This window comes from Pelophylax lessonae (genome assembly GCF_965119305.1).
Source record: "Pelophylax lessonae genome assembly, chromosome: 7".
In the NCBI taxonomy this organism is placed as follows: domain Eukaryota; kingdom Metazoa; phylum Chordata; class Amphibia; order Anura; family Ranidae; genus Pelophylax; species Pelophylax lessonae.
In genome coordinates, this window is record NC_138774.1 from 156,907,259 (window position 1) to 156,933,522 (window position 26,264).

Consider the following 26,264-nt stretch of genomic DNA (forward strand, 5'->3'; position numbering starts at 1 on the left):
TTCCACCCTGAATCAAGGGTCCATCTTTTGAACTCTGCTACAAAGTCTTCAACAGGTCTCCTTCCTTGTTTTAAAGCCCTTAATTGGATATCAGCAGTACTCTGCCTATTGGGGTCTTCATATAAGCTAGCGAGAATAAAGGATAGGAGTTGAGAAGAGGATCATCTTTCTCAAAGAGAGAGTCTGCCCAGGCCCGTGGATCACCCGTCAAATATGAAATAGTGGTACAGACTTTAATTTGATCAGTAGGGTAAGTACGAGGTTTTAGCAAAAAAAGCAATCGACATGCGTTTTTGAATTCACTAAATTTTTTCCGATCACCTATAAACACTAGAGGAGGGTTTATTTTAGGTTCAGGGGGCTGAGCTGCAGTAAGCTGTGAAAGACGGGCTATCTGCTGTCTCAGAGTCTGATTTTCATTTTTTACTTCAGTAAGAGCAAGTATTAATGCATTTACTTTTTGTGTTAATTGTATCACTTGAGTGGGTAATTCTGCTGAATCCATTTTTTAGGTTCGTTCAATCTATAACGCTCCTGCGTTTTTGTTATAGTGAGCTGGATTTGCAGCTGCAGAATCTCCACTCAGTAGTCATGTAGAGATGTGTTGAATAACCAGATCCAACTCTCCAGACTCATCACTGTGGACCCGACTGCTTCAGCATACAAATACACATACACTCTATAAGATGTTCCTGGAGTGATAGGATGTATATGACAGTATAGAGGTGATGTGCTGAAGGGACAGGCGTGAGCAGTGATAGCAATGATAAGCACTTGATAGTAATGTTCAGGGGAGTGGTAGATGGTAATAGGTAGAATGCAGATAGGTTAGTAATCATGTATAGTAACAGGTGGTAAGGACAGCAGATGACATATACAGGAGAGACTAACCCAGTGCAAGGATAGATGGTAGTAGACTCAAGAGCTAGCAATCTATGTAACAGTGTAGATGATAGGATTAGTAATGCATAGATAGTAACAGTCCTTAATGTGCAGAAGTAGATAGTGTAAGTTTGTTATGAAGGAATCCCCTGTGGGGTACTTATCACTAGTGAGGTTAGTAAGTAGAAGGGTCCGGTAGTAAGGGAGTGATCCGGTAGCGAGATACGGGATCAGTAGCGAGGTTCCGGTCTGTTCCAGGTAAAGAGAATAGCTGGAGGCTCCGGCAGCATAAGACAAGGCTGTTAAGCATGTGGTTTGAACGAACAACCTGTGAGAGAAAGCCGGCGATTGAAATAGCCGCTCAGAGCGGCGCTCAGTGATGATGTCATGCGGCTTAAAGGTATATGCATTCCACCCAACTGAAAAGGTGGGACGCAATATGCAATGAAAAATGGGCAATAAGGGTACAAAAGGTACCAGAATCTTACACTATCACAGTGCAGGTGCATTTATACAGAGACTTGATTACACACAGGTGGATTCTATTTATCATCATTAGTCATTTAGGTCAACATTGGATCATTCAGAGATCCTCACTGAACTTCTGGAGAGAGTTTGCTGCACTGAAAGTAAAGGGGCTGAATAATTTTTCACGCCCAATTTTTCAGTTTTTTATTTGTTAACAAAGTTTGAAATATCCAATAAATTCTGTTCCACTTCATGACTGTGTCTCACTTGTTGTTGATTACAGTTTACAAATTACAGTTTTATATCTTTATGTTTGAAGCCTGAAATGTGGCAAAAGATCGCAAAGTTCAAGGGGGCCGAATACTTTCGAAAGGCACTGTGTGTATATATATATATATTTCTCTTACGTCCTCCGACAGTCGCCGCCCCCTTCCAAGTCCTCACCCAACACAATTTATTAAATGATTGCCAGTAACTGCCATCAGGACATGGGACACAGAAAGAAAGGTTTTGAAGAAGCACAGGTTCAGTGTGAAGATCCCCAGAAGACACAGCTTAGGGAGCAATGGCAGAGGGGAGCCCATGTTGTCATGTAGAAACCGTACAATCTGTTCCCAGTATCCCTGAACCCTTGGGCAACTCCAGATTAAATGGTGGAACATTCCATGGTCCGCCTTACACATGGGGCAGAGAGCGGATCCAACTCCCCTGTACCTGGCCAACAAAAGGGGCGTGAGGTAGGATCGGTGCAGGATGAACAACTGAGTGAGGCGATCCGATAACTTAGGGGAAACCAGTTTACAAGCATCAAGGGCATCGTCCCACTTCTCATCCTCCAGTGCCCCCACATCATCCTCCCACTTCACCTTTGGGGCATATGCCCTCGGTGCCGCAACGTGCTGACGTCACCCACTACGAGGGTTGAGGACGGGCGGAAGAGCCGGCCGGCGGCTCACATGATCTTATGCTCGTGTTCTTCCTCCCTTTATTCTTTGGCTATACACATTTTCCATCTGGTAAGCAGCCTTATTGTCGGTGGAGGTTTCTTTCTCTTGAGCACCTTTAGTTTTCTTTTAATGATTGCACACAAGGTGTAACAGTGACCATTTGAGCTCATAGACAGTATCACGCTATGAGGATTATTATTTTTTACATGCACTTGGTCCGTGATCCCTTTATCGTTTGAGGACTATACTAGCAAGGTCTTGGTTTGGAGTCGGGAGATCTTTATTCTGAACCTTGCTTCAATTTTATGAGGATCTGGTAAGCACTTTATACACCTATTGACCTCTCAAGTCAAGAAGTGGAGATTGTCCCGGATTCTACAAAGACTTTATTGACTTTTTCAATATCACTAGGAACCTATACCCTACTGCATATTTAATTTTCATCACTTAAGACACTTTTTGTCTACACATTGAGTTGTGTTGGGACTTACTGTCATTTGTTGTTATTCATATGTTTTTTACTGATTGAGTATCAGTCAGTCATAACAACAGATTGAGGAACAGTCATAACTCAGTGCAGCTTACTTTATCTGAAGCTAACAGCTTGCCTGCCTGTTCTCCATGCTCAGAGTTTTTGCTTCTGGAAGAAGAGTCATCTCTGGGCCTGCTCACGCTCTGGTTGTTAATCTGAGCTGGGCAGCTCCGGGGGGCGAGGGGTCCGCAATATAGGCCTGCTCCGTGACCGTGTGGGCCCAAGAGGCCCGGACAAGGGCCGCCTCAGATGCAGCTTTCACACCCTTAATTTTGGACATAAGCGTTGCCCTGGCGCCAAGCTTAAATGCCTCCCAGACTGCTGGGTGGGGGGGGGGGCAGATTGGTCATTTTCCCCAAAGAAGAGTCTCAAAGCAGAGGCCAGATCCTCCTCCTCAGGGATCAGAGTCAACCAGACGGGACTCAGCCGCCAGGCTGGCCTGGGTTGCTCATGCTGTAGCCTGACAATCGCCTAATAAGGGCTGACACAAAAATATAATCAATACATGACAGCGAATTGTGGGTGGTAGAGAAACACGAATACGCCCTAGTGGAGGGGTACCTAACCCTCCAGGTATCCGCTAAGTTAAATTGTGTCACGAGCTTGGCAAACCTGGTACGAGGTGGCGGTGGTTGTGGCTGTGTGGGAGTAAGAAGCCTATCCAGACTGGGATTCATTGTATTATTTAAGTCCATTAGCCAAAGCACCGGGGTATGGGGGTATTGCAACGAGAAGTCTAAGCCCTCCATTAATATCGAGGAGGCGAAGGGAGGGGGGACATAGAACGCCATTATAAGGTAAGGTTCACCAAACAATAATGCATATAGGAACACTTAGCTTCCCAAAGGGTCTACTAGAGAGCTCCGGAGCACAAAATGGACCTACTTGGCTATCAGTACGGCCACCCCCCTAGAGTGGGAGGTGTACGAAGAGTGGAACAACCAGCCAATCCAAGGACGCTTTAGCTCCAGTTGGAGTCAACCATCCAAGTGGGTCTCCACCAGGGCCAGAATATCGGCATGCTGTTTTTTGAGAGAGGCAAAAAACTGCAGTCCCCTTTTCTTATCTCGGAAATCCCTAACGTTCCAGGTCAACAATTTAAGGGAGGCCAGGACAGTACCAATTCAATAGCTTGTGCCGGTGCTCCCGAGCTCCCGCTCGGACCCGCGTAACGGGAAAAGAAACATCTACTAAACGGACAACACAACTGGAGTGCAATGCCAACCCCACAGTGGCAGCACAACATAGGAGCATTGATCCCATTAGAAAAGTCTGTATCCATACCAACAGTAGTGAGATAATACATGACAATAAAGAAAGGTTGATCTGAGGATTGCGGAACCATGGTGAGAACACAAACCGCATAAGCCTCTGCCACTGGAATCAGCAGCAGAGGAGTGATGGGTGAAACTGCCTGTCACAGACATGCCTAGGGAGCGAAAATACGCAGGGTAGCTGGGCATACATCGAAACAAAATGCAAAAGTCCAGCTGGGACTGTGAGCGAGATGGGGAGCTCTGTCAGCAGCAGGTGTGAAGTAGGTGTACCGTCCAAAGTAATTGCAAAGTATCAGTAGAAAAGGGGCAACAGAACATGTCCAGGAGACCCCCAGTGCCTCCATGTGGCATACAGTCTTTTGCAGAAGGGGATATAAAAACAGTACTAAGGCAGCAAAAACAACTGTTTCGAGGGCCCTGGCAAGCTATCGCATCTAAAAAATGCCCCAGGTAGGCGAATAAGAGGATTGTGTGCAGAAGGAGAGAAAAAAGAAGAGGTCCAGCAAGGGCTCCCACGGCACAGGAGGTGAACGGTAATCCAAAGAGAAGGGGGGTGAAACAAGGAACAAAATTACCCTTAACCTCTGACATCCTGTTCTTCCAGCCAAGCAATGACAGCCTCCTGATCTTCAAAGAAGTGGACCCTGTCTTCGCCTTCCACACGGAGACGCGCTGGAAATAACATCGCATATTTAACATGTTTGATGTGGAGTCTCCTTTTAGCTTCCATAAAGGTCTTGTGTTTCCGCTGAACCTCAGCGGAAAAATCAGGGAAGACTGTAATTCTGCCGTTACCAAACGGGATGTTGCCCTTCTCAGGCGTCTGCCTGAGAACCACATCCCTATCCCTGTAATTAAGGAGTTTAGCGATAAAAGTACGTGGTTGGGCTCCCTGTGGCAGTGGTCGGCCCGACATCCGGTGGGCACGCTCCACCACAAAAGTAGGTGAAAAAGCATCATGGCCATAGATTTTTACAAGCAGTTGTTCAAGAAAGTCAGTCGGATCAGGCCCCTTAGATCAGACGTTCCCCCTTAGATCAGATGTTTCCCCTCAGATCAGAAGTTCCCTTCTTAGACCATAAGTTCCCACCTTAGACCAGAAGTTCCCCCCTTAGATCAGAAGTCCCCCCCCATCCCACCGATATCAGAAGTTCCCTCTTGGATCAGAAGGCCCCCTTTAGATCAGAATATTCTCTCAGATTAGAGTCCCCCCTAGTTCATTGGCTCCCCTATAGATTTGAATCTTCCCTTACATAAAAGTCCCTCTTTAGATCAGTGCTCTCGCTTAGATCAGAAGTCCCCAAACTAAAAAACACCTGCTCAGATCGGCATCCCCCTATATTAGAGTGCTTCCTTAGATAAGCATCCCCTCTTAGATTAGAGTGCCCATTTAAATTTAGAATCCCTTTTCGATATAGAGCCTTTCCTTTGCTTAGATTCCCCTTAAATCAGAGTTCCCTTACCCTACAGGGCTGGAACTGGAATCAGGGGATGAAGCTGGGAGGTAAATCCGCTCTTCACAGAGAGTTTTATGTGCATGCTAGGTAAGCATTTAATTGGTTATTAGGAACCTGGTAGCCCTTACAGCCAATGAGTGCAAAGATGAGGAGTTGAGAGCCCATGCAACCCAGAACAGGGTCATACAGTGAAGATGTATTTTATGCATTGTTTTTAGTTTGGGTACTCCTGTAGATTTGAAAAGGACCACATTTTACCAATGAGGTTTGAAGTGGCAGTCTGGCTTTGGATACATTTGTAGTTGTATGCAATGTCAGTTTTAAGTTCAAATGTTTCACTTTACTGGCTAAGAGAATTAAAGTTATTGTAAAGGCATATGTTTTTAATAATTAAAATAAAGAAGATGTTATATAGCATTTCACAAAACAGTCCCTTGCCTTCTCTTCTGGAGTTCCCTGCCGGCCCTCTCTGCTCCTGCTTTCCTGCAGGAGCCCTCTCACTAAGACAAGTGCTGTTGGGGCACCTATGCAGGCTCTCTTCTGAGCCTGGCTGTGTGCATCCATAGACACACATAGCGAGGCTCCGCCACACACCTCGCACCCCCCATACAGGTTTTGGCTAACAGCAGCAGAAGCCTATAGCTCCTGCTGCTGCCTGTGTCTCATGTGAAGCTAGGAAGTTGAAGGGAGAAGAGCTGCAACTGGGACAGTGCTAGATTGTGAATGAAGTCAGGTAAGTGTTTATGGATGGGGGGAGGAAGGTACAATTAGTGGGGAGTTTTTTACCGGTATGCAAACAATTAAGTCAGTTTTAAGTTAAAATGTTACACAGATCCTAATAAGAGTAATTTTACTGACTAGGAGAATTACAGTGATTGTAAAGGCAAATGTTTTTATTTAATTAAAATAAAAACGATGTTATACTTTCCTGCTCTGTGAAACACACAGAGCAGTCCCCTACCTCCTCTTCTGGAGTCCCCTGCTGGCCTTCTCTGCTCCTTCATTCCTGCAGGTTCCCCCTCAACAAGCTGTGTGCTGAGGGGGCACCTGTGCGAATGTGCTCCTTCCTTCTCACGGGCTTTGACTGACAGCAGCAGGAGCCTATGGCTTCCGCTGCTGCCTGTGTCTCCTGTGAAAATAGAAAGTGAAGGTAGAAGAGCTGTAGCTGCAACAGCGCTGGATCATGAGAGGAGTCAGGTGACTGTTTAGTGATGGAGGAAGGGAGGAACAATTGGTGGAGAGTTTTTTACCCTAATGCAGAGAATTCTTTAAGGCACATGTGTCAAACACAAGGCCCGGGGGCCGAATATGGCCCTCCAGGCCAATTTATGTGGCCCTTGCACCTCTCCTGAAGCTGCAGATTATCTCTTAGACAGCAGCAGAGAGCACAGAACTCCTCTGAGAGATCCTGTTCTTCCCTGTGCAGCCACAGAGAGGCTTGTCTCTGCCACCCCCTCATCTCAGCATTTGACAGCAGAGAGGAGGACAGAACTCCTACAGATCCTGCACATCTCTGTGCAGCTGAAGCACCCTCTCGTCTCCGCCTCCACTGGTCTCAGCATTCAGTAGACTCCGGCAGCTGACTCCAGCCCTCCTCTGGTCAACCTCCAGCCCCACCAGTTTCTGCTTCCCAGCTCCACACCCAGCTTTTTCCCAGCAACAGTACATGGTAAGGGGGATGCACAGTGATGTAAAGGAGGGTGGGGGACTCTTGACTTCTGATGGTGGTGGGCTACTGATAGAACCAGCCCTCTGAGGGCCACCATAATGCTGATGTGGCCCGCCATGAAATTGAGTTTGACACCCCTGCTTTAAGGTAAAAAACAAACAAACATTAGAACTACTTTAAGTGATTGGGACAATTTGTATTGTTTATTTCTCTTACGTCCTCCGACAGTCGCAGCCCCTCATACAGCCTTCACGAGTGGGTAATGGCGCCCTCTGCAGGAGCAAGCTAGGCAGTTTGAAATGTTAATAAAAAACTTTCTATACTTAGACACACCTCTAGGGGGCCGACCCGCAGCCATTATCCTGATCCAATTACCACTGTCCCTCAGTTTTATGCTGCCTAGCGTCAGGAGTAGGCTAGCTCTTCCCTGCTGGGACCTAGCGTCTCAGTTTCTTTGTTTTTTTCTTTAGAGATGTTTTTTTTTTTCTTTGAAAATAGCTTTTCTTTTCACTCACTATCGTTAGTTAGTCAGGGAAATTTGTCAGGGAGGACTACCAGCGACAGCAGAGCTGGGCCTCGCCCTGGATAATATAGATCCTTATGGAGTCTGTTTCACCCCCTTCCTGCCCAGACCAATTTTCAGCTTTCAGTGCTCATACACTTTGAATAATAATTACTCGGTCATGCAATGCTGTACCCAATCAAAAGTTTTATCATTTTTTGCACACAAATAGAGCTTTATTTTAGTAGTATTTAATCACCACTTGGTTTTTTTATTCATTTTTTTGCGATATAAGTAAAAAAAGAGCGAACATTTTTTTTTTTTAATTATATTTTTTATTTGCACAAAAGATCACATTACAGGAACAATGCAATGGCATTAAACAAATAGAAAAGGGAGTGGTGCCCCCATAAAAGAGCATAGAGGCAAAAAAACGGTTCATCTACAGAAAAAGTGAATCAAACAGTACAGAACTGCATTAACTGTGGGTAAGAAGCAAAGCAGCAATTGCAGAAAGTATACATCCGAGAAGAACCATGATATCAGGTAGAGTTCAAAACATATGAGTCCCAGTCATCCCAGACAGCATTAAATGTAATAAGTTCATCGTGTACCCTTGCTGTCAAGGACTCCATCTCCCGAATCTCCAAAACCAGCTTCAGAAAAAGGGGTTTATCAGGGGGGGGGGGGGGGGGGGGTGGTTGCTGTAACCAACATATTGGGATAGCCCTCTTAGCTGCCAAGAGGAGGAAAGAAATCAGTTTGGTTGCCGTCTTAGAGATCCTAGGGAACGGTAGGCCCAGCAGGCAATGCAAAGGGTCAAGCGGCAAATCCAAACCCACCGCTGCTTGAAGCGTAGCCATCACCATGGACCAAAAAGGTTGTATAAGGGAACATGCCCAAAAAATATGATAAAGGGAGCCCCTCTCTTTCCTACAGTGCCAACATATGGCGGAGCAGGAGGGATTCATCCTGTGAAGGCGGATCGGGGTCCTGTACCAAAACAGGAGAATCTTGAGAGCGGTCTCTCTCTGTGCCACGCAACGAGATGATTTGAAAGTGGACGTCCATATTCTATTCCACATAGGCAATGTAATAGGTCGATCCAGTATCCCGGACCACTTGCGCATATAAAACTGGTAGTCCTCAGTAAGCGGAGCAGCATCATGTAGGATATTATAAATTGAAGACACCAAATGGCCCTGGTGAGGACCCCGACCACACAGCAGCTCAAAGGCCGTGGGTCTCTCCAGGGCAAGTGATGGCGACAATGTCCTTAAGTAATTGCGGATTTGAAGATAAAAATAAAAAGAGTGTTTTGGCAAGGTGAATTTCTCTCAAAGTCTCTCAAAGGTAAAGAAGGAGCGGGACACCGGATGGACCAGATTGCGTAGCTGGATAAGTGGAGGCTGAGTCCAAGCCCATAAACGGCTCACCCGAAGTCCATCGGGAAGCAATGGATTAAATAGGACCATGGCGAGGGGGGACATGGCGAAGAGAGAGAGTATTGGCTCACACATTTGCGCCAAATTCCCATAGTAACCAGCATTGAGTCCAGACACATACCCTTCAGGACACCGTCTGTATGCAAGACTGGCGACCAAAGCAACGAGCATGGATGCACCGGGTAAATCGCCCCTCTCTCAATCTCTGACCACCGGTTGGGGGCCAGCCAGGAAGACCAGGTTGGGGGTGGGAGGCATAGTAGTATTTCACGATGTCCAGGGCACCCAATCCCCCCCGTCCCCGATGAGTGAACACCACTGAGGAAGCCACCCTGTGTGCCTTATTATTCCAAATGAACCGCAAAAAAGACCAGTGTAACATTTTAAGTTGAGGCATAGGAATCACCACCGGGAGGGTATCGAACAAATAAAGCAGTTTCGGCAAAATAGACATTTTTAAAACATTTATACGACCTAACAAAGACATAGGCAGGGCGGTCCATTGCTGGAGGGATATAGATATAGTACAGCTGGGCATGGGAGGAAGTCAAGTTAACCCCCAAATATTTGAGCGACTGCAAGCACCATCTATAGGGATATACATGTTGCAATTGGGATAGGAGTCCCGGAGGAACATGAAGAGGCATGGCCTCCGTTTTTGAAGCATTTATCTTATAGCCAGAAATTGCACTAAAAGAGTCTAGTAAGGCATGTAAAGATGGTAAGGAGACTAAGGGATTCGTTAGAGTCAACAACACGTCGTCTGCGAATAAGGAAAGCTTATATTCTCTATGTCTCATAGTAACCCCAGCAATATCAGGGTGAGAGCATATTGCTTCTGCCAATGGCTCAAGGCATAATATAAATAATAAAGGGGAAAGGGGGCAGCCCTGCCGAGTGCCATTGGACATGGGGAACGTAGGCGACATAAAGGCAGACGACATGCGGACCTGTGCTGTTGCCGGGGAATAAAGAGCTTCTAAAGCCTTGTAGAAAGGGCCCCCAAACCCAAACCTCTGCAGCGTGGAGAAAAGATAGGGCCAACTCAGCCTATCAAAAGCTTTCTGGGCGTCTAAACTGAGAACAATTGCAGGGTGGGGGAACCTATTAAGGAGAGCGATCAGATCAACCGCTCGTCTGGTGTTATCTCCTGCATGTCGAGAGAGAACAAACCCAACCTGATCTCAATCTATAAATGTAGGCAGAAGACCTGCTAGCCTATTAGCCAAGATTTTAGTTAAAATTTTGTAATCAGAATTAAGAAGAGCTATTGGTCTGTAATTATCTGGATTACCCGGTTTGGGGATGACAGAGATATAAGAGTGCAGAAAGTGAGAGTTGTGTGTCCTGCCCTCCAGCAAGGAAGCATAGAGGTCCAGGAGACGCGGGGCGAGGACCTGCAAAAAGGTTTTGTAATATATATACGGAAGCCCGTCAGGGCCTGGGGCCTTCCGGGAGGGTAAATCTTTGATCGTGGCTGCCAACTCATCCATCGAGATATCAGCATTCAATTTGTCAAGATCCGCTTTGGAGAGACTGGGCATGTCCAGTTCACGAAAGAAGTTCTCAAACTTATCAGTGGAAAAATGAAAGCGGTTTTCGGGAGTTAGACAATTATACAAATTGCTATAGAATTTGCCAAAAACTCCGGCCATAGTATAAGGGCTGTGGGTGGGGGTGCCGTCTGGTTGCATCAGGTGATCTGGAACAGATTAGAAAGGCCTGGGTTTAAGTCTGTTAACCAGCATTCTGTGAGGCTTATTGGAGTACTCGTAGAATCTCTGCCGAGGCCACATCAAGGATTTAACCATCTTGGACATATCCAGAGCCTTGATGCGGTCTCGAAGACTAACTACCTTCCGAAGCCCTGTCACCGATGGGGAGGCCTGCAGTTGCACCTCGGCCGCCCGAAGGTCAGCCAAAAGCGAACGACGCGTGCTCTCAGCGTCCTTCTTCAACCGAGAGCCCTCTGCAATGCAGGAACCCCCGAAGAAAGCCTTGTGGGCCTCCCACATCGTGGACACCTCAGCCACAGAACCCTTGTTAAGTGTAAAATACTCCCTCAGTTCCTCTTCCAACTGATCCCGGACCGCCAGAATCTAAAGGAGGCGATCGTTCAGACTCCAATGGCAGGCCCTTGGGGGGGCCCCCCGCCATGGAGACATCAAGAATAATCGGAGCATGATAAGACCAGGAGATGGGAAGGATTTCCGACTGAACCATGCACGAAATAAGCGGAGCCAAGACGAAAAAATGGTCCAATCTTGAATGCATCTTATGAGCGGCTGAGTAAAAGGAGTACTGTCTATGTGTAGGATGCTTAATTCACCAAGAATCAAAAAGTCTATGTGAGCGGACACATTTGCAAAACGATTTAGCCTGACTCAACTGTCTACGAGAGGGAGTGTCATTACTTATGGACTGTCTATCCCTATAAGGCGACATAATAAGATTAAAATCTCCCCCAACTACCATAAAGGGCAGAGACAATTTGGAAGTGGCTGCAAGAGTCTTATCCAGGAATTCCAATTGACCTTCATTGGGAACATAAAGATTAAGTATCGTAACGGAAGAGGACAGATAATCACAGACCAAGGCTATATATCGCCCATGAGGGTCCAACAACGACTCGCAGCCCCTAATGGGGCATAAGAGCGAACATTTTGAAAAAAAAAAAATTTTTGTTTTAGTTTCTATTATAAAATTTTGCAAATTAGTACATTTTTTTCATAAATTTGGGCCAAAATTTAGACTGCTACATATCTTTGGTAAAAATAACCCTAATTAGTGGATATTATTTAGTCTGCGTGAAAGTTATAGAGTCTACAAGCTATGGTGCCAATCATTGAAAATTGATCACACCTAATCACACCTGATGTCTCATTTCTTGAAGCCCTGAAATGTCAGGACAGTACAAATACCCCCAAATGACTCCTTTTTTGTAAAGTAGATAGTCCGTGGTATTTAGTAAGAGGCATGGTGACTTGAAGTTGTAATTTTTTCCCACAATTCTTGGGAAAATTTAGAATTTTTTTACACAAAATTGTTACATACATAGTTACATAGTTACATAGTAGGTGAGGTTGAATAAAGACAATAGTCCATCCAGTTCAACCTGTGTAGGTGTGTGTGACTGTAATCATCTAACATAGCCCTTTATCTCCTGATCCTTGAGATGTAAGTCTAAGAGTCTTTTGAAAGTCACCATACTACCCGCAGAAACCACCTCTTGTGGTAGACAATTCCACAATCTTGTAGCCCTAACAGTAAAGAACCCCCCACGTTGCCTGAGGTTAAAACGCTTCTCCTCTAATCGCATTGTATGTCCTCGAGTCCTCATGCAATTCCTTCGAATGAACAGCTTTTTTTCTAAGCTGAGATCCCCATTAAGATATTTATAAATTGCTATCATGTCCCCTCTCAGACGTCTCTTCTCCAGGGAAAATAAATCGAGCGATTGCAGCCGCTCTTCATAGGTAAGGTCCTCCAATCCCCTAATTAGTTTAGTTGCCCTTCTCTGGACTCTCTCCAGCTCCAACACATCCCTCCTGAGGACTGGCGACCAGAACTGGACAGAATACTCCAGATGCGGTCGGACCAGAGTTTTATAAAGTGGAAGGATTATAGTCTTATCTCTGGAATACATCCCTTTCTTTATGCATGCTAATATTCTGTTGGCTTTGGAAGCTGCCGCTTGGCATTGCATGCTGTTGCCTAATCTATCATCAACCAAGACTCCCAGATCTTTCTCCATTTTTGAGTCCCCCAAGGGTTCCCCTCCTAACATGTATTGTGTTTTTATGTTTTTGGTCCCCAAGTGCAAAACCTTACACTTCTCCACATTAAACCTCATTTGCCATGTCGTTGCCCACTCCGTAATTTTGTCCAGGTCATTCTGTAGGATATCTGCTTCATGCTGTGCAGTTATTGCCCTGGCCAATTTTGTGTCATCTGCAAAAATTGATAACGAACTACTGATCCCGTCCTCAATGCTGTTTATGAATAAATTGAACAAGGTTGGTCCCAGGACTGAGCCCTGGGGCACCCCGCTTACTACCTCAGCCCAGTCTGAGTATGCGCTGTTTATTACCACCCTTTGGACACGGCCTTTTAGCCAGTTCCGTATCCAAGAGCAAACCCTGCTGTCGATACCTGCAGACCTTATTTTATAAATTAAGCGCTTGTGGGAAACTGTATCAAACGCCTTAGCGAAATCCAAGTACACCACATCCACTGGTCTGCCCCTATCTAGCTCACAGCTCACTTCCTCGTAGAATGCTAAGAGATTGGTTTGACAAGAACGCCCATTTGTAAACCCGTGTTGGTTACTACTAATGATGTTGTTGTCTTTAGCATACTCTACGATATAGTCCCTTATCATCCCCTCCAGAAGTTTACATACTATTGATGTCAAACTGACAGGCCTATAATTTCCCGGGATATGTCTCTGGCCCTTTTTGAATATCGGAATCACGTTAGCCTTCCTCCAATCCCCTGGTACATCTCCTGTCCTAATACTGTCAGCAAAGATTAGGAACAGTGGTCTAGATATAACCATACTGAGTTCCTTGAGCACTCTCGGATGTACGCCATCCGGGCCTGGTGATTTGTTTGTGTTAAGTTTATCCAGTCTTTCCCTGATTTCCCCCTCTGTTAGCCATAGTGGCAAGTCCTGTGTATTACTACTAACCATACAGTCATGGTCAGTGTACCCCTCCTTTTCCTGCGTAAAGACTGACGAGAAAAAAGCATTCAGCACGGTTGCTTTTTCAGTGTCCTCTGTAACCATCCTCCCATCATCGTTAATTATGTGTGCAATATGCTCTGCCCTAGTTTTTTTGCTGTTGATATATTTAAAGAATTTCTTTGGGTTTTTTTTACTATCCTCCGCTATTTGTCTCTCAAAGTTGATTTTAGCCATCTTGATTTCGTGTTTACACTTCTTATTTTCCTCCTTGTATTGCTGGAAGGCCGATACTGTGCCCTCTGATTTATATTTCTTGAAGGCCAATTTTTTTCCCCTAATAAGTTTTTTAACGCTACGGTTTAGCCAGCCAGGTTTGGCTTTGTCTCTTCTAAATTTATTCCCCATAGGAATGCACTGCGAGATGCCTTTGCTTAATATGTTCCTAAAGCATTCCCATTTTTCCTCAGTGGTCAGGGATCCCAGGGTTTGGTCCCAGTTTACCCTTTCCATCATTGAGTACAATTTTGGAAAGTCTGCCCTTCTGAAGTTTAGGGTTCTTATGTTCCCCACTTGCCTTTTTATATTGTTATTTATACTAAATGTGATCATCCTGTGATCGCTAGAGCCCAGATTGTCCTGGACTCCTACCTCCGAGATTATGTCTGGGTCATTAGTGATCAATAGATCCAGGACTGCATTCTCTCTAGTAGGGGAATCCACCAACTGTGACATGTAGTTATCCTGTAAGGTTTCCGTGAATAGACGGGCCTTATGCGAGTGTGCAGTCCCCTCTTCCCAGTCAATGTCGGGATAATTGAAGTCCCCCAATATGATGACTGATCCCAGTTTTGCCGCTTTACCTATTAGTGCTAAAAATTCCAGCTCTACCTCCTCCCCTTGGTTAGGTGGCCTATAGCAAACCCCCACAACTACTTTTCCCTTATCTTCTTCCCTATCGAGTTCAACCCACACAGATTCTAAATCCATGCTCATCCCATCCGTAATGTCACTCCTTTCTAGCACCTTTATATTGTTCTTGACATAGAGACATACCCCTCCCCCTCTTTTTCCTACCCTGTCATAATAACAAGTTATTTCTCACACACAGTATATGCATACTTGCAATTACACCCCAAAATACATTTTGCTACTCCTTTTGACTTTTAAACAGCCTGGCCACATACAGAGGCCCAACATGCAAGGAGCACCGTCAGGTGTTCTATAAGCATAAATTACACATATGATTTCCTAATGACTTATCACAATTTTCAAGGCCCTGGAGCCCCAGGACAATGGAATTACCCACAAAATGACAGGTTTTCGGGCACTCTGGGCTGGAGACAGGTACTCGGGTACTCTAGGCTACAGAGAGGTACTCGAGTACTCTGATGGGCTACAGAGAGGTACTTGGGTACTCTGGTGGGCTGGTGACAGGTACTCGGATACTCTGAAGACAGGTACTCGGGAACTCGGGTGACAGATATTCTGATGACAGGTACTTGGGTACTCTGATGACAGGTACTTGGGTACTCTGATGACAGGTACTCGGGTACTCAGATGACAGGTACTCAGTTACTCTGATGACAGGTACTCGGGTACTCTGATGGGCTGGTGACAGGTACTCGGGTACTCTGATGACAGGTACTCAAGAGTACCCGTGTACCTGTCATTGGAGTACCCGAGAACCTGTCATCGGAGTACCAGAGTACGTGTTATTGGAGTACCCGAGTACCTGTCATCAGAGCACCTGTCATCAGAGTACCCGAGTACCTGTCATCAGAGCACCTGTCATCAGAGTATCCGAGTACCTGTCACCAGCCCATCAGAGTACCCCCGTACCTGTCATCAGAGTACCTGATGGGCTGGTGACAGGTACTCAGGTACTCTGATGGGTTGGTAACAGGTACTTTGATGGGCTAGTGACAGGTCCTCTTTATTTGTGTGTGTGTGTGTGTGTGGGGGGGGGGGTCAGCAATCAGTGTGTTTGTTGGGCATTCTAATTGGTAACTAGCTGTTACCACAATCTCCTCACCCAGGATTGGTGTGTGAGGAGTAGAGCCCGGTTACAGCTAGTTATCGCAGTTTGTTGACATTCTGTGACCGGCTGTGCTTAGACAGTAATTTCATTGTCTCTTTACCTAGATTGGGGATAGACTGTGTTAGAGCGACACTCTCCATCCCCGATCGCCGTTCTGCGCCCCCCGGGGGCGCACACTAGCGGCGTGCACAAGGACAGCGCATGTGGCCGGCTGTGATTGGACACAGCCGGTCACATGGTAAAGAGCCATTATTTATTGGCTCTTTACACTGATCGTGGATGGGCTGTGTCCTGAGGGACACGCTTCATCCCCGATCGTCGCACTGCGCGCCCCCCCCAGGGGCGTGGGAGAGCGATGAGAACAGGCAGACGTCATATGACGTCCGCCGGAGTGACAGAGGGCTCCTGTCGGCGCCATTTTACAATTCGCTGGTAGGGAACTGGTTAAAGTGGAACTTTAGTCAAAAAATGAAGTCTTGCTAGATCACTTCAGGTTGGCCCCTTTTTGCAGATATAAAACATTAAAAATAAGTGCCTATACTGTTTAAAATCCAGCAATACACTGTTTCACCCTGCTCTGCACATGCTTAGTTGCTTTTCATTTTTAGACATTTTTAGGCACTGGCAAGATTGTTGAGGCTGACAGCCTCATAGCAGAATTAAACCCTCTTATCCTTTACAGCCAAAGAAGTTCCTTCTGTTTGATCTGCAACTGCCATGGTGCTGCACATGTGATCAGTTATGACACCAGGCATTTGATGGTTTGACAGTTTGGTTGATAACACAAGCAAATGTGACAGTTAGCAATCCTGTCATTCCTAGAATTAACTGTTTTTTGAAACTGTGAAATGGATGGGTTTAGTCCTGCTTTATGATTTTCCTGCTGGTCACAGGCTTTGGGCTTCAGCAAAATGGCAGCCTCTGGCAAGAAGAAACAGGAGTAATGCTGGTGGGAATTTATAGCACACACTAAATTTAGTAGCATGATTATCAATGCGGTATGTATGTTCCTTGCTAAAGAACATTATTTTTTTTATCAAGTTGTTATGGGTAAAGTTTTGCTTTAAGAATTGGACCTCGTTTTCTTTAACACTAGATGGCAGTGTTGTGATATATTTTGCCAAGCTATTATCAGCTTCTATTTTGAAGATTTTGAAATGTCTCCCAGACATTTTCCTTGTGGACAGTATACATATAGGATGTCTGCCTACTGAGATTCCCAGATTTGCTATGTTTAAGCATATATCCATTCCTAATTCAATAACAAATCGTAGAGGGACACCAGAATATGTTTTAGTGCTTACCTCACTGAATAAAATATGATAACATATATGTGTTCACTGTTTGCGGCAGAACAGATAACAACAGTAATGTTTGTATTTATCTGTGATAGGTTCCAGGGTCCTAATTTTTAGTCAAATGACCCGACTGCTCGACATTCTGGAGGATTACTGCATGTGGCGTGGCTATGAATACTGTCGCCTAGATGGACAGACACCACATGAAGAAAGAGAGGTAAAATCAAATGCCTTTCTCCTGCAGATATACAGAGCTCAATTAAAGGATTTTACAGCCCTGTTTGGCATCCTATCTGCGCTTGATACACTGTGATACCTAATGGACCAATTTACCTGTGAAGCTGGTTAAAATAGGTTTTAAAGCTGCAGAGATTTCATCCTTATAACATGTAGAGAAATCATATTTGTCTGCACAGTAAACATTTGTGCTTAGATTATAATGCATGTTTCTATGCATATAAATATGTTCTTGCTTTGTTAAGAATTGGATTATCAGTAAATGCATTTTTCGCCACCCACTGAAAGCTCTATATACTGTATATGCAAGATATGCCCTTTTTGGATAAATTGCCATCCTGGACCTAAAAATAGTTATCATACATTCTTGTAGGCTTCATACCATTCTCAAAATCTACAGTTACAGTGCATTGGTAAGATATTCATAGCACTTAACTTTTCCACTTCTTGTTATGTTACAGCCTTATTCCAAAATGGATTAAATTCATAATGTTCCTCAAAATTCTACAAACAATACCCCATAATGACAGCGTGAAAGAATTTTGTTTGAAATCTTTGCAAATTTATTAAAAATAAAAAAGGAAATAAATCACATGTACATAAGTATTCACAGCCTTTGCCATGACACACAAAATTGAGCTCCGGTGTACCTGTTTCCACTGATCATCCTTGAGATGTTTCTACAACTTGATTGTAGTCCACCTGTGGTAAATTCAGTTGATTGGACATAATTTGGAAAGGCACACACCTGTCTATATAAGGTCCCACAGTTAACAGTGCATGTCAGAGCACAAACCAAGCCATGAAGTCCAAGGAATTGTCTGTAAACCTCCGAGACAAAATTAAATGGAGGCACAGATCTGGGGAAGGGTACAGAAAAATTTCTGCAGCATTCAAGGTCCCAAGGAGCACAGTGGCCTCCATCATCCATAAATGGAAAATGTTTGGAACCACCAGGACTCTTCTTAGAGCAGGCTGCCTGGCCAAAGTGAGTGATCGAGGGAGAAGGGCCTTAGTAAGGGAGGTGACCAAGAACCCGATGGTCACTCTGACAGAGCTCCAGAATTTCTCTGTGGAGAGAGGACAACCTTCCAGAAGAACATCTATCTTTGCAGCACTCCGCCAATCAGGTCAGCATGGTAGAATGGCCAGGTGAAAGACACTCCTCAGTAAAAGGCACACGATAGCCCATCTGGAGTAAGCCGAAAGGCACCTGGAGGAGTCTCAGACCATGAGAAACAAAATTCTCTGTTCTGATGAAACAAAGATTGAACTCTTTGGCCTGAATGGCAAGCATCATGCCTGAAGGAAAGAAGGCACCACTCATTACCTGGCCAATACCATCCGTACAATGAAGCATGGTGGTGGCAGCATCATGCTGTGGGGATGTTTTTCAGCGGCAGGAACTGGGAGACTAGTCAGGATCACGGGAAAGATGAATGCAGCAATGTACAAAGACATCCTTGATGAAAACCTGCTCTCCACCTCACACTGAGGTGAAGGTTCAACTTCCAACAGGACAACGACCCTAAGCACACAGCCAAGATAACAAAGGAGTACCTACAGGGCAGCTCTGTGAATGTCCTTGAGTGGCCCAGCCAGAGCCCAGACTTGAACCCAATTGAACATCTCTGGAGAGATCTGAAAATGGCTGTGCACCGACGCTCCCCATCCAACCTGATAAAGCTAGAGAGGTCCTGCAAAGAAGAATGGGAGAAACTGCCCAAAAATATGTGTGCCAAGCTTGTAGCCTCATACTCAAAAAGACTCGAGGCTGTAATTGGTGCCAGAGGTGCTTTAACAAAGTATTGAGCAAAGGCTGTGAATACGTACATGGGATTTTTTTCCTTTTTTATTTTTTGTAAAACATTTGCAAAGATTTCAAAAAAACTTCTTTCACTTTGTCATTATGGAGTATTGTTTGTAGAATTTTGAGGAACATAATACAGTTTATTCATTTTGGAATAAGGTTGTAATATAACAGAATGTGAAAAAAGTGAAGCACTGTAAATACTTTCCAGATGCACTGTATGTGCAGAGTCCTAACTACAGTAAAACCTTGGTTTTATGAATAACGTGGTTCACAAGCGTTTTGAAAGACGAGCAAAATTTTTTAAATGTTACCTTGGTTTGCGAGCCCTGTCTTGATATACGAGCAATATCCGAGCAGTAGTTGTAATGTAAAAAAAAGAATGACACTCACAATGTTAAAGTGTTTGTTAACCCACACTGCTATGTTGCTATAATCCCCTTTGTTTCCCAATGCTAGCTGCTCTTGTCACTGTGTTTTATAAAAAAAATGCTGGCTTTAACCGATTTCAGAGTGCCGATCGGCCAATCACGTGACCCACTGTCTCTCTCCTCTCCCCGCCTGACAGCTGCAGCGGGTGGAGCCGAGATTTCCTCCCTGACGTCAGTCACAGTGGTCATGTAACGGCCGAGCAGCGCTCTGAAATCTGGTAAAGCCAGCATTTTCTTTATAAAACACAGTGACAGGAGCAGCTAGCACTGGGAAACAAAGATAATTATGTTTTTTTCTGCATTAGGGGAGGGGGCGGGCACCTGACACAGGCCAAATTACGCAGTACAATTTATACTGTATTTTGTATTGCCGTAATCCTTTTTATGTGAAAAAATGGTTGTGGAAAGAATCATCTGAGTTTCCATTATTTCTTATGGGGAAATTCGCTTTGATATAAGAGCGCTTTGGATTACAAGCATGCTTTCGGAACTAATTATGCTCGCAAACCAAGGTATTACTGTATATTTGAAAACATTCCTAAATAGTAATTGTTAGCAGTATCTGGTGAGGAACCAATGTAGTAGCTGTTTATCAAAATAACACTGTTTTTAGATTTATATACAGTGCACAAAAATAACAGATGTTTTAAATGGGTACTGGGAAATAAAGTAGTTTGTTACATTAGCAATAGGTTTAAACAAGGTCTGTTGTATTAGCATAGACATTTAGTGCTGTCCTCGTTCATTTTATTATGATACAGGGAAAATGAGTTACCAATTTTTTATTATACAGTATCTCACAAAAGTGAGTTCACCCCTTACATTTTTGTAAATATTTTATTATATCTTTTTTATGTGACAACACTGAAGAAATTACACTTTGCTACAATGTAAAGTAGTGAGTGTACAGCTTGTATAACAGTGTAAATTTGCTGTCCCCTCAAAATAACTCAACACACAGCCATTATTGTCTAAACCACTGGCAACAAGAGTGAGTACACCCCTAAGTGAAAGTGTCCAAATAGGGCCCAATTAGCCATTTTCCCTCCCCGGTGTCATGTGACTCATTAGTGTTACAAGGTCTCAGATGTGAATGGGGAGCATGTGTGTTAAATTTGGTGTTATCGCTCTCACTCTCTTACTGGTCACTAGAAGTTGAACGTGGCACCTCATGGCAAAGAACTCCCTGAGTATTTGAAAAAAAGAATTGTTGCTGTACATAAAGATGGCCTAGGCTATAAGAAAGTTGTCAAGACCCTGAAACTGAATGTGATGGGTGTACTGTTGTAAGCCAAATGTGTAATGGGTAGTGTGCAGATCACATAGGTCCTTTGCTGCATTTAAAGGAGTTGTAAAGGCAGGATGTTTTTTTATCTTACAGCATTCTATCCAGTAAGATAAAAAGCCTTCTGTGTGTAGCAGCCTCCCCAGCACCCACTAATACTTACCTGTGCCCCCTCTCTGTCCAACGATGTCCACGAGTTCCCTCGGCCGTCTCCCTCCTGATTGGCTGGGATTCAGTCGCAGTGCCATTGGCTCTCGCCGCTATCAATCAAAGTCAGTGAGACAGTCAGGAGAGAGAGAGGGGGCTGGGGTGAACAGGACCAGAGAAGAGGAGGATCTCGGCTGCTCTGTTCAAAACCAACTGAACAGAGGAGGTAAGTATAACATGTTTGTGATTAAAAAAAAAAAAAAAAAAAAAATTAGACTTTACAATCACTTTAAGGTGCTTTTCTGCATTAGATAAAGTCTACACTTCCTTAGTGAATATTAAAATGTGTTTGTCTATTTCTAAAAAAGGGTTTTACTAGCACTGAATTGTTTTCATCAGAACAACATGTTTTTTTTAAATTTATTGATAAATGAGTCATATTACAATGTAGCAACGCAATACAGTAAGAACTATAGTATAGTCAATATAAATGTCTATCTGCAAGGCACTATATAATAAATAGAGTGCGTGACCTTGATCAAAGGAATGATATAAGTTTTAGATCCCTGTGTTCCATCAAAATATGAAGGGTAAAAAGTAATTTAAAGGTCATAGAACAAGCCCAGTGGTGTCACTTATACTGTATAATGAGTCTTCTTTTTATCCATTGAGGGACACAGGAATTAAGGTCCATGTACAGTAGGTGCCTGAAAAAATGCCACAACCTCTAGCAGAAAAAAGAAACATTAAAAAAGCTCATATTGGCTCATATTGCACACACGTTTATGTGTAATTGCACTTGTATGCGTTTTTTTCCAAAACATTCCCCTTCCCGCTCATTTTTCATATAACCTGTTTATACTTGAAAATGTCAAACGTGCCTAAATGCCCAAATGCTCCTCTCACAAATGCACTTGTGATGTGTTTTTTTTTTCAGCCTTTAAATGCACCCCTTCAAATATTTTTGTAAATGCCGAAATGTGCATGGACATCTAAAATAACATAGAGTTGTTTCTACAGGCTGAAAGAAAAAATGACAAATGCCTGGATATGCAGCATTTTTTATGCACAATGTGAATGAGGCCTTAATGAATTCTGAAACAGGTGGTACTGCCTACAGGTGGTTTGGCAAAAAAAAAAAAGTTAAAGGCTACACCTCTGTCTATTATGCCTAAGTTTTTTGCTAGTTTCCTGAGAGTTCCTAGGTTGAATGTGTTTTCATTAGTTCTGCTGAGAAATAAATCCTAATTATATTTTTACTAGCCATTTTTATTTTATTTTTTCTTCAATCAAGATACTCGGTACACCACAGATATTTTTTCTACAGTGACTTCAAAAACTCTGCTTGAATTAGTCTCTACATAATACTAATGTAGATTAGCATATCCTCAGCAACAGCTTTGAAAGGTTGTATCTGAACCCTGCGAAAATGGAAGATCATGGAAGATCATGGGGCTGGCCTGGATTGTGACCTTTGGTCACTACATTATGGCTCTTTCCAGACCTTCATGTACTGTTAATCATAGAGCACTTTCTGGGTCCAGAGCCATGGCAAAATCTCTGGTGTAACCGTCTCTGAAGGCTCACTTACTGAGTAAGGCTGATCAGGTTCAAGCATCGGGAGTTTGTTCATAGGTACCTCTGGCCACCTTTTTACATTTCCCACCTTTTTTCACCGTGGCAAGGATTAAGGCTAAAGCATTAAGTGCTGCTGTCATATGCTAGGTGGAGTGCTGCATGCACATGCTCTGTGCTCTCTTTTCTGCCATTTAACTTATGCACCACTGCAGCTAAGAGGAGGCACCATCTTGCTGCTACTTCTGACGCACCAAATGGATCTCCAGTTCTGTTCCACTGATAGGAAGTTGAATTCTTTCCTTAGATTCCAGTCTGAGGTAACTGGTTTAGCCCTCTGTCCTTTCTTGGAGGTAATTCTGTTCTGTCACACCATGTCAGAATGGATTAAACTCCCTAGAAAAGATCCTTCCACTGTTGGAGTGATATAAACTTCAGTAAATGTCTAAAGCCTTAAGTTCCAGCTGTGACAGTTTATTACTTGGTTCCTTCCTTCATAGGAATAGTGTATAAACAAATGCATAGGGTGCTCTGGCTACATCAGCGGGATGTTATTGAGGCATCTAAGGAACAGCTGATTTTTCATCCCTTTGAGATATGTTGTCTCCTTGACCAGCACTTCACAAAGTCTTTAGCAATGCACGCTCACAGATCCTCTAAGTCTAACTCCCACTCAGACCACAGGTTCAGAAGCTAGAGATCTGCTAATGCCTTTGGCAAGTCTACAGCATGAAGGTGCCCCCTTACTTTTACAATTTTTACAAACCCAGATGGGTCCCCAGGTATCAGGCCTTCTTGGCTTTTGCATTCTAATGAATACCCACTTTAGCTCACTAGCTGATTACATAGAGACAGATGCTAAATATGCTGTCCCGCATTATGTTTCCTGTGCTGTTACGCATAGATGTGCCTTTACTCAGACCTCCCTGGGTTCCTTGCCCACGGGGACCCCTTGTTCCTGTCCTTGTAGGAACTTGCCCTTAGGAGTTATTCCCCAAAAGGGTATTCCCTGTCCTCTGGCAAATTCAATATTCTTGGATAATGCTGATCCTCAGTATTTCCTCTCCTCGGATGCACCGTCTTAGTTACAGAGTCAGCCGACACCAGTTTCCACTGTCTTCTCTCTAACAGGATCCAGACCCTCCAGGGTCTATTAAGGATGATTGTAGTTGTGCATCCTAGTGCTTTTATTTGGGCATTTCCATTGTGGGGCGCTTTACTAGCCTTCCCTAAAAAAGTCAGTTATTCTGATAGCCAGAATTCTCTTGAAGGACCCGATTCCTGCAGGGTTCCACAGATTGAAGCCCTACAGAGGGCAAAGGTTAGTAACTAGCAGTTACCAGCAAGCAAGGCTGACAAGATTAGATCTTTCCTGTGGGTTATTGGATTCCTCCCTAAGGCTCACAGTACTCCGCTCTCCTTCCCATTTAGGGACCTTTACATCGCTTCTGCTTCTCTTGTTGACCCTTGTTTTCCCTTAGTCTCCCTCTTGCCAGTTGGGAGGCTGAACTGGATGTGAGACATTCACGCAGTTCCTTTTGAAATTTCTGAATCCCGTGTTCCTCTATGGATGATAAAGAAAACAAGATTTTTGTACCTACTGTAAAAAATTTTTCTTGTAGTCCATTGAGGGACACAGGTCCCTCCTCCCCCCCCCTGTGTTTATAGTAGTGATCGACCGATATAGTTTTTTTATTGCCGATTCCGATACCGATATTTTGGTCATCACATGTCGGTATCGGCCGATATCTGTCGATATTTTCGGACATTTAAAAAAAAAAACATTTCTGGGCCTTGACGGTCTTCCGATAGAATTTTACTCCTCATACTCAGACTTACTAGTACCCCAATTTTTGACGTTATTTGAACAGGCTTTAGAAACCTCCACCTTGCCCCCTTCCATGCGCGAAGCTCTAATTGTACTGATACCTAAACCCGGTAAGGACCCTCATCAGCCGGGGTCATACCGCCCCATCTCCCTATTGCAGGTGGACATCAAGATTCTAGCGAAAGTACTCTTGATTAGGTTAAATAAATTTATCCTCTCCTTGATCCATAGTGACCAATCGTGATTTATGCCGGGCAGAACAACCTCTTTCAACCTGAGACGACTGTTCATGAACCTGCAAGCCCGGCATGACAACTCTGGTACTAGAGTTGTGGTGTCCTTGGACACCGCTAAGGCATTAGACTCGGTTGAATGGGGGTTTCTTTGGAGGTGCTTGGAGGGTTATGGGTTTGGCCCCAATTTTATCCGATAGGTGTGGGTCCTATATCAGGCGCCTGTGGCCAGAGTCTTGGCAAATGGCTGGATGTCGGATAGTTTTCCCTTACCATGGGCACCCGACAGGGCTGCCCCTTATCCCCTCTCCTATAAGCGCTGGTAGCGGAACTGCTTGCTGTTGCGATATGGGCACATCCAGACATATGAGACCTCTGGGTGGGTTCTTTAGAGGAGAAAATCGGGATGTATGCTGATGATACCCTGCTATTTTTGGCTGACCCGGGGAATTCCCTGTCCACCGCCCTGGCTCTGATTGAGCAATTTGGACAATTTTCGGGCATTAAAATATATTGGGACAAGTCCCAAATACTGCCAATAGATAACGTGTCTTCCTTCCCTATTAGTCCGGATTTTCCTATGCACGTAGTAGACCGCATCTAATATCTAGGAATCCAGGTCACTAATACACTGGCAGACTATGTACCCGACAATCTTCAGCCCCTGTTTGCTCTAGTTAAGGCCAAGACCCAAACCTGGGCCCGCCTCCCCCTGGGGGTGATGGGCCGTGTTAACCTCGTGAAAATGGTGCTACTGCCCAAGTTACTCTATATGCTCTGGCACTCGCCGGTTTACCTTCCCCTCAAGTACTTCTTACAGTTGGAATCCCTCTTTAAGCCATTTACATGGGGGTCCAGCAGACATAAGCTTTCCTGGTGGAAACTTAAAAATCCCACCAATCTGGGCGGGATGGCACCTGGCGTCACAGTTATCCCAGCTTTTTCATCTCAACAACACCGACAGGGCGAGATTCCTAGCTCCCCATGGCTCCCTCTTGGGCACATGCACCAGGGGGGCATAGTAAATCTATGCTCTTCCATTATATGCAAATTTGGGATGTGGTGTCCGACAAACTGACACTCCCCCCCCCCCCCCCTCATGAACATACGCCTCTATGGCATAACACTCGGCTCCCCGAGTTCGAATCCATGCGCATGCATGGGCTCAGTTTGGAATCTGTTTCCTTTCTCACATACTCACGAACGGCACACTCAAGACCTTTGACACCTTGAAAAGTCAGTATGGGTTGCCTAACCACATGTTTTTTCACTATTTGCAGATCCGTAATGCGTTTCACTCGCAATTCCCACAGCCTGTACGTGATATCGCCCCAATCCCAATATTGGAGGTTGTCAGGAGTTCTGATCCTAAACCCCTCATCTCGATCCGTTATAACATGCTACATCTGCCAGCTTCTACAGTGCTGGCGTATGCCCCCAAGACTAAATGGGAGGGCGATGTGGGTGCCCTGGAGGACGAGGAGTGGAGTGACACACTAGATGCATGTAAACTGGC

The 26,264-nt window shown here is 44.5% G+C and overlaps 1 protein-coding gene across 1 annotated transcript in view; it reads left to right on the forward strand.

Annotated features, from left to right (window-relative positions):
• The window catches only part of SMARCA1 (SNF2 related chromatin remodeling ATPase 1), a 373,846-nt gene that overhangs the window by 148,323 nt on the left and 199,259 nt on the right, over window positions 1-26,264 (forward strand). Inside the window, exon 12 of the mRNA XM_082262882.1 lies at window positions 17,298-17,419. Within this exon, the coding sequence (XP_082119008.1) occupies window positions 17,298-17,419 (122 nt within the window). The remainder of the gene's footprint in view (window positions 1-17,297; window positions 17,420-26,264) is intronic.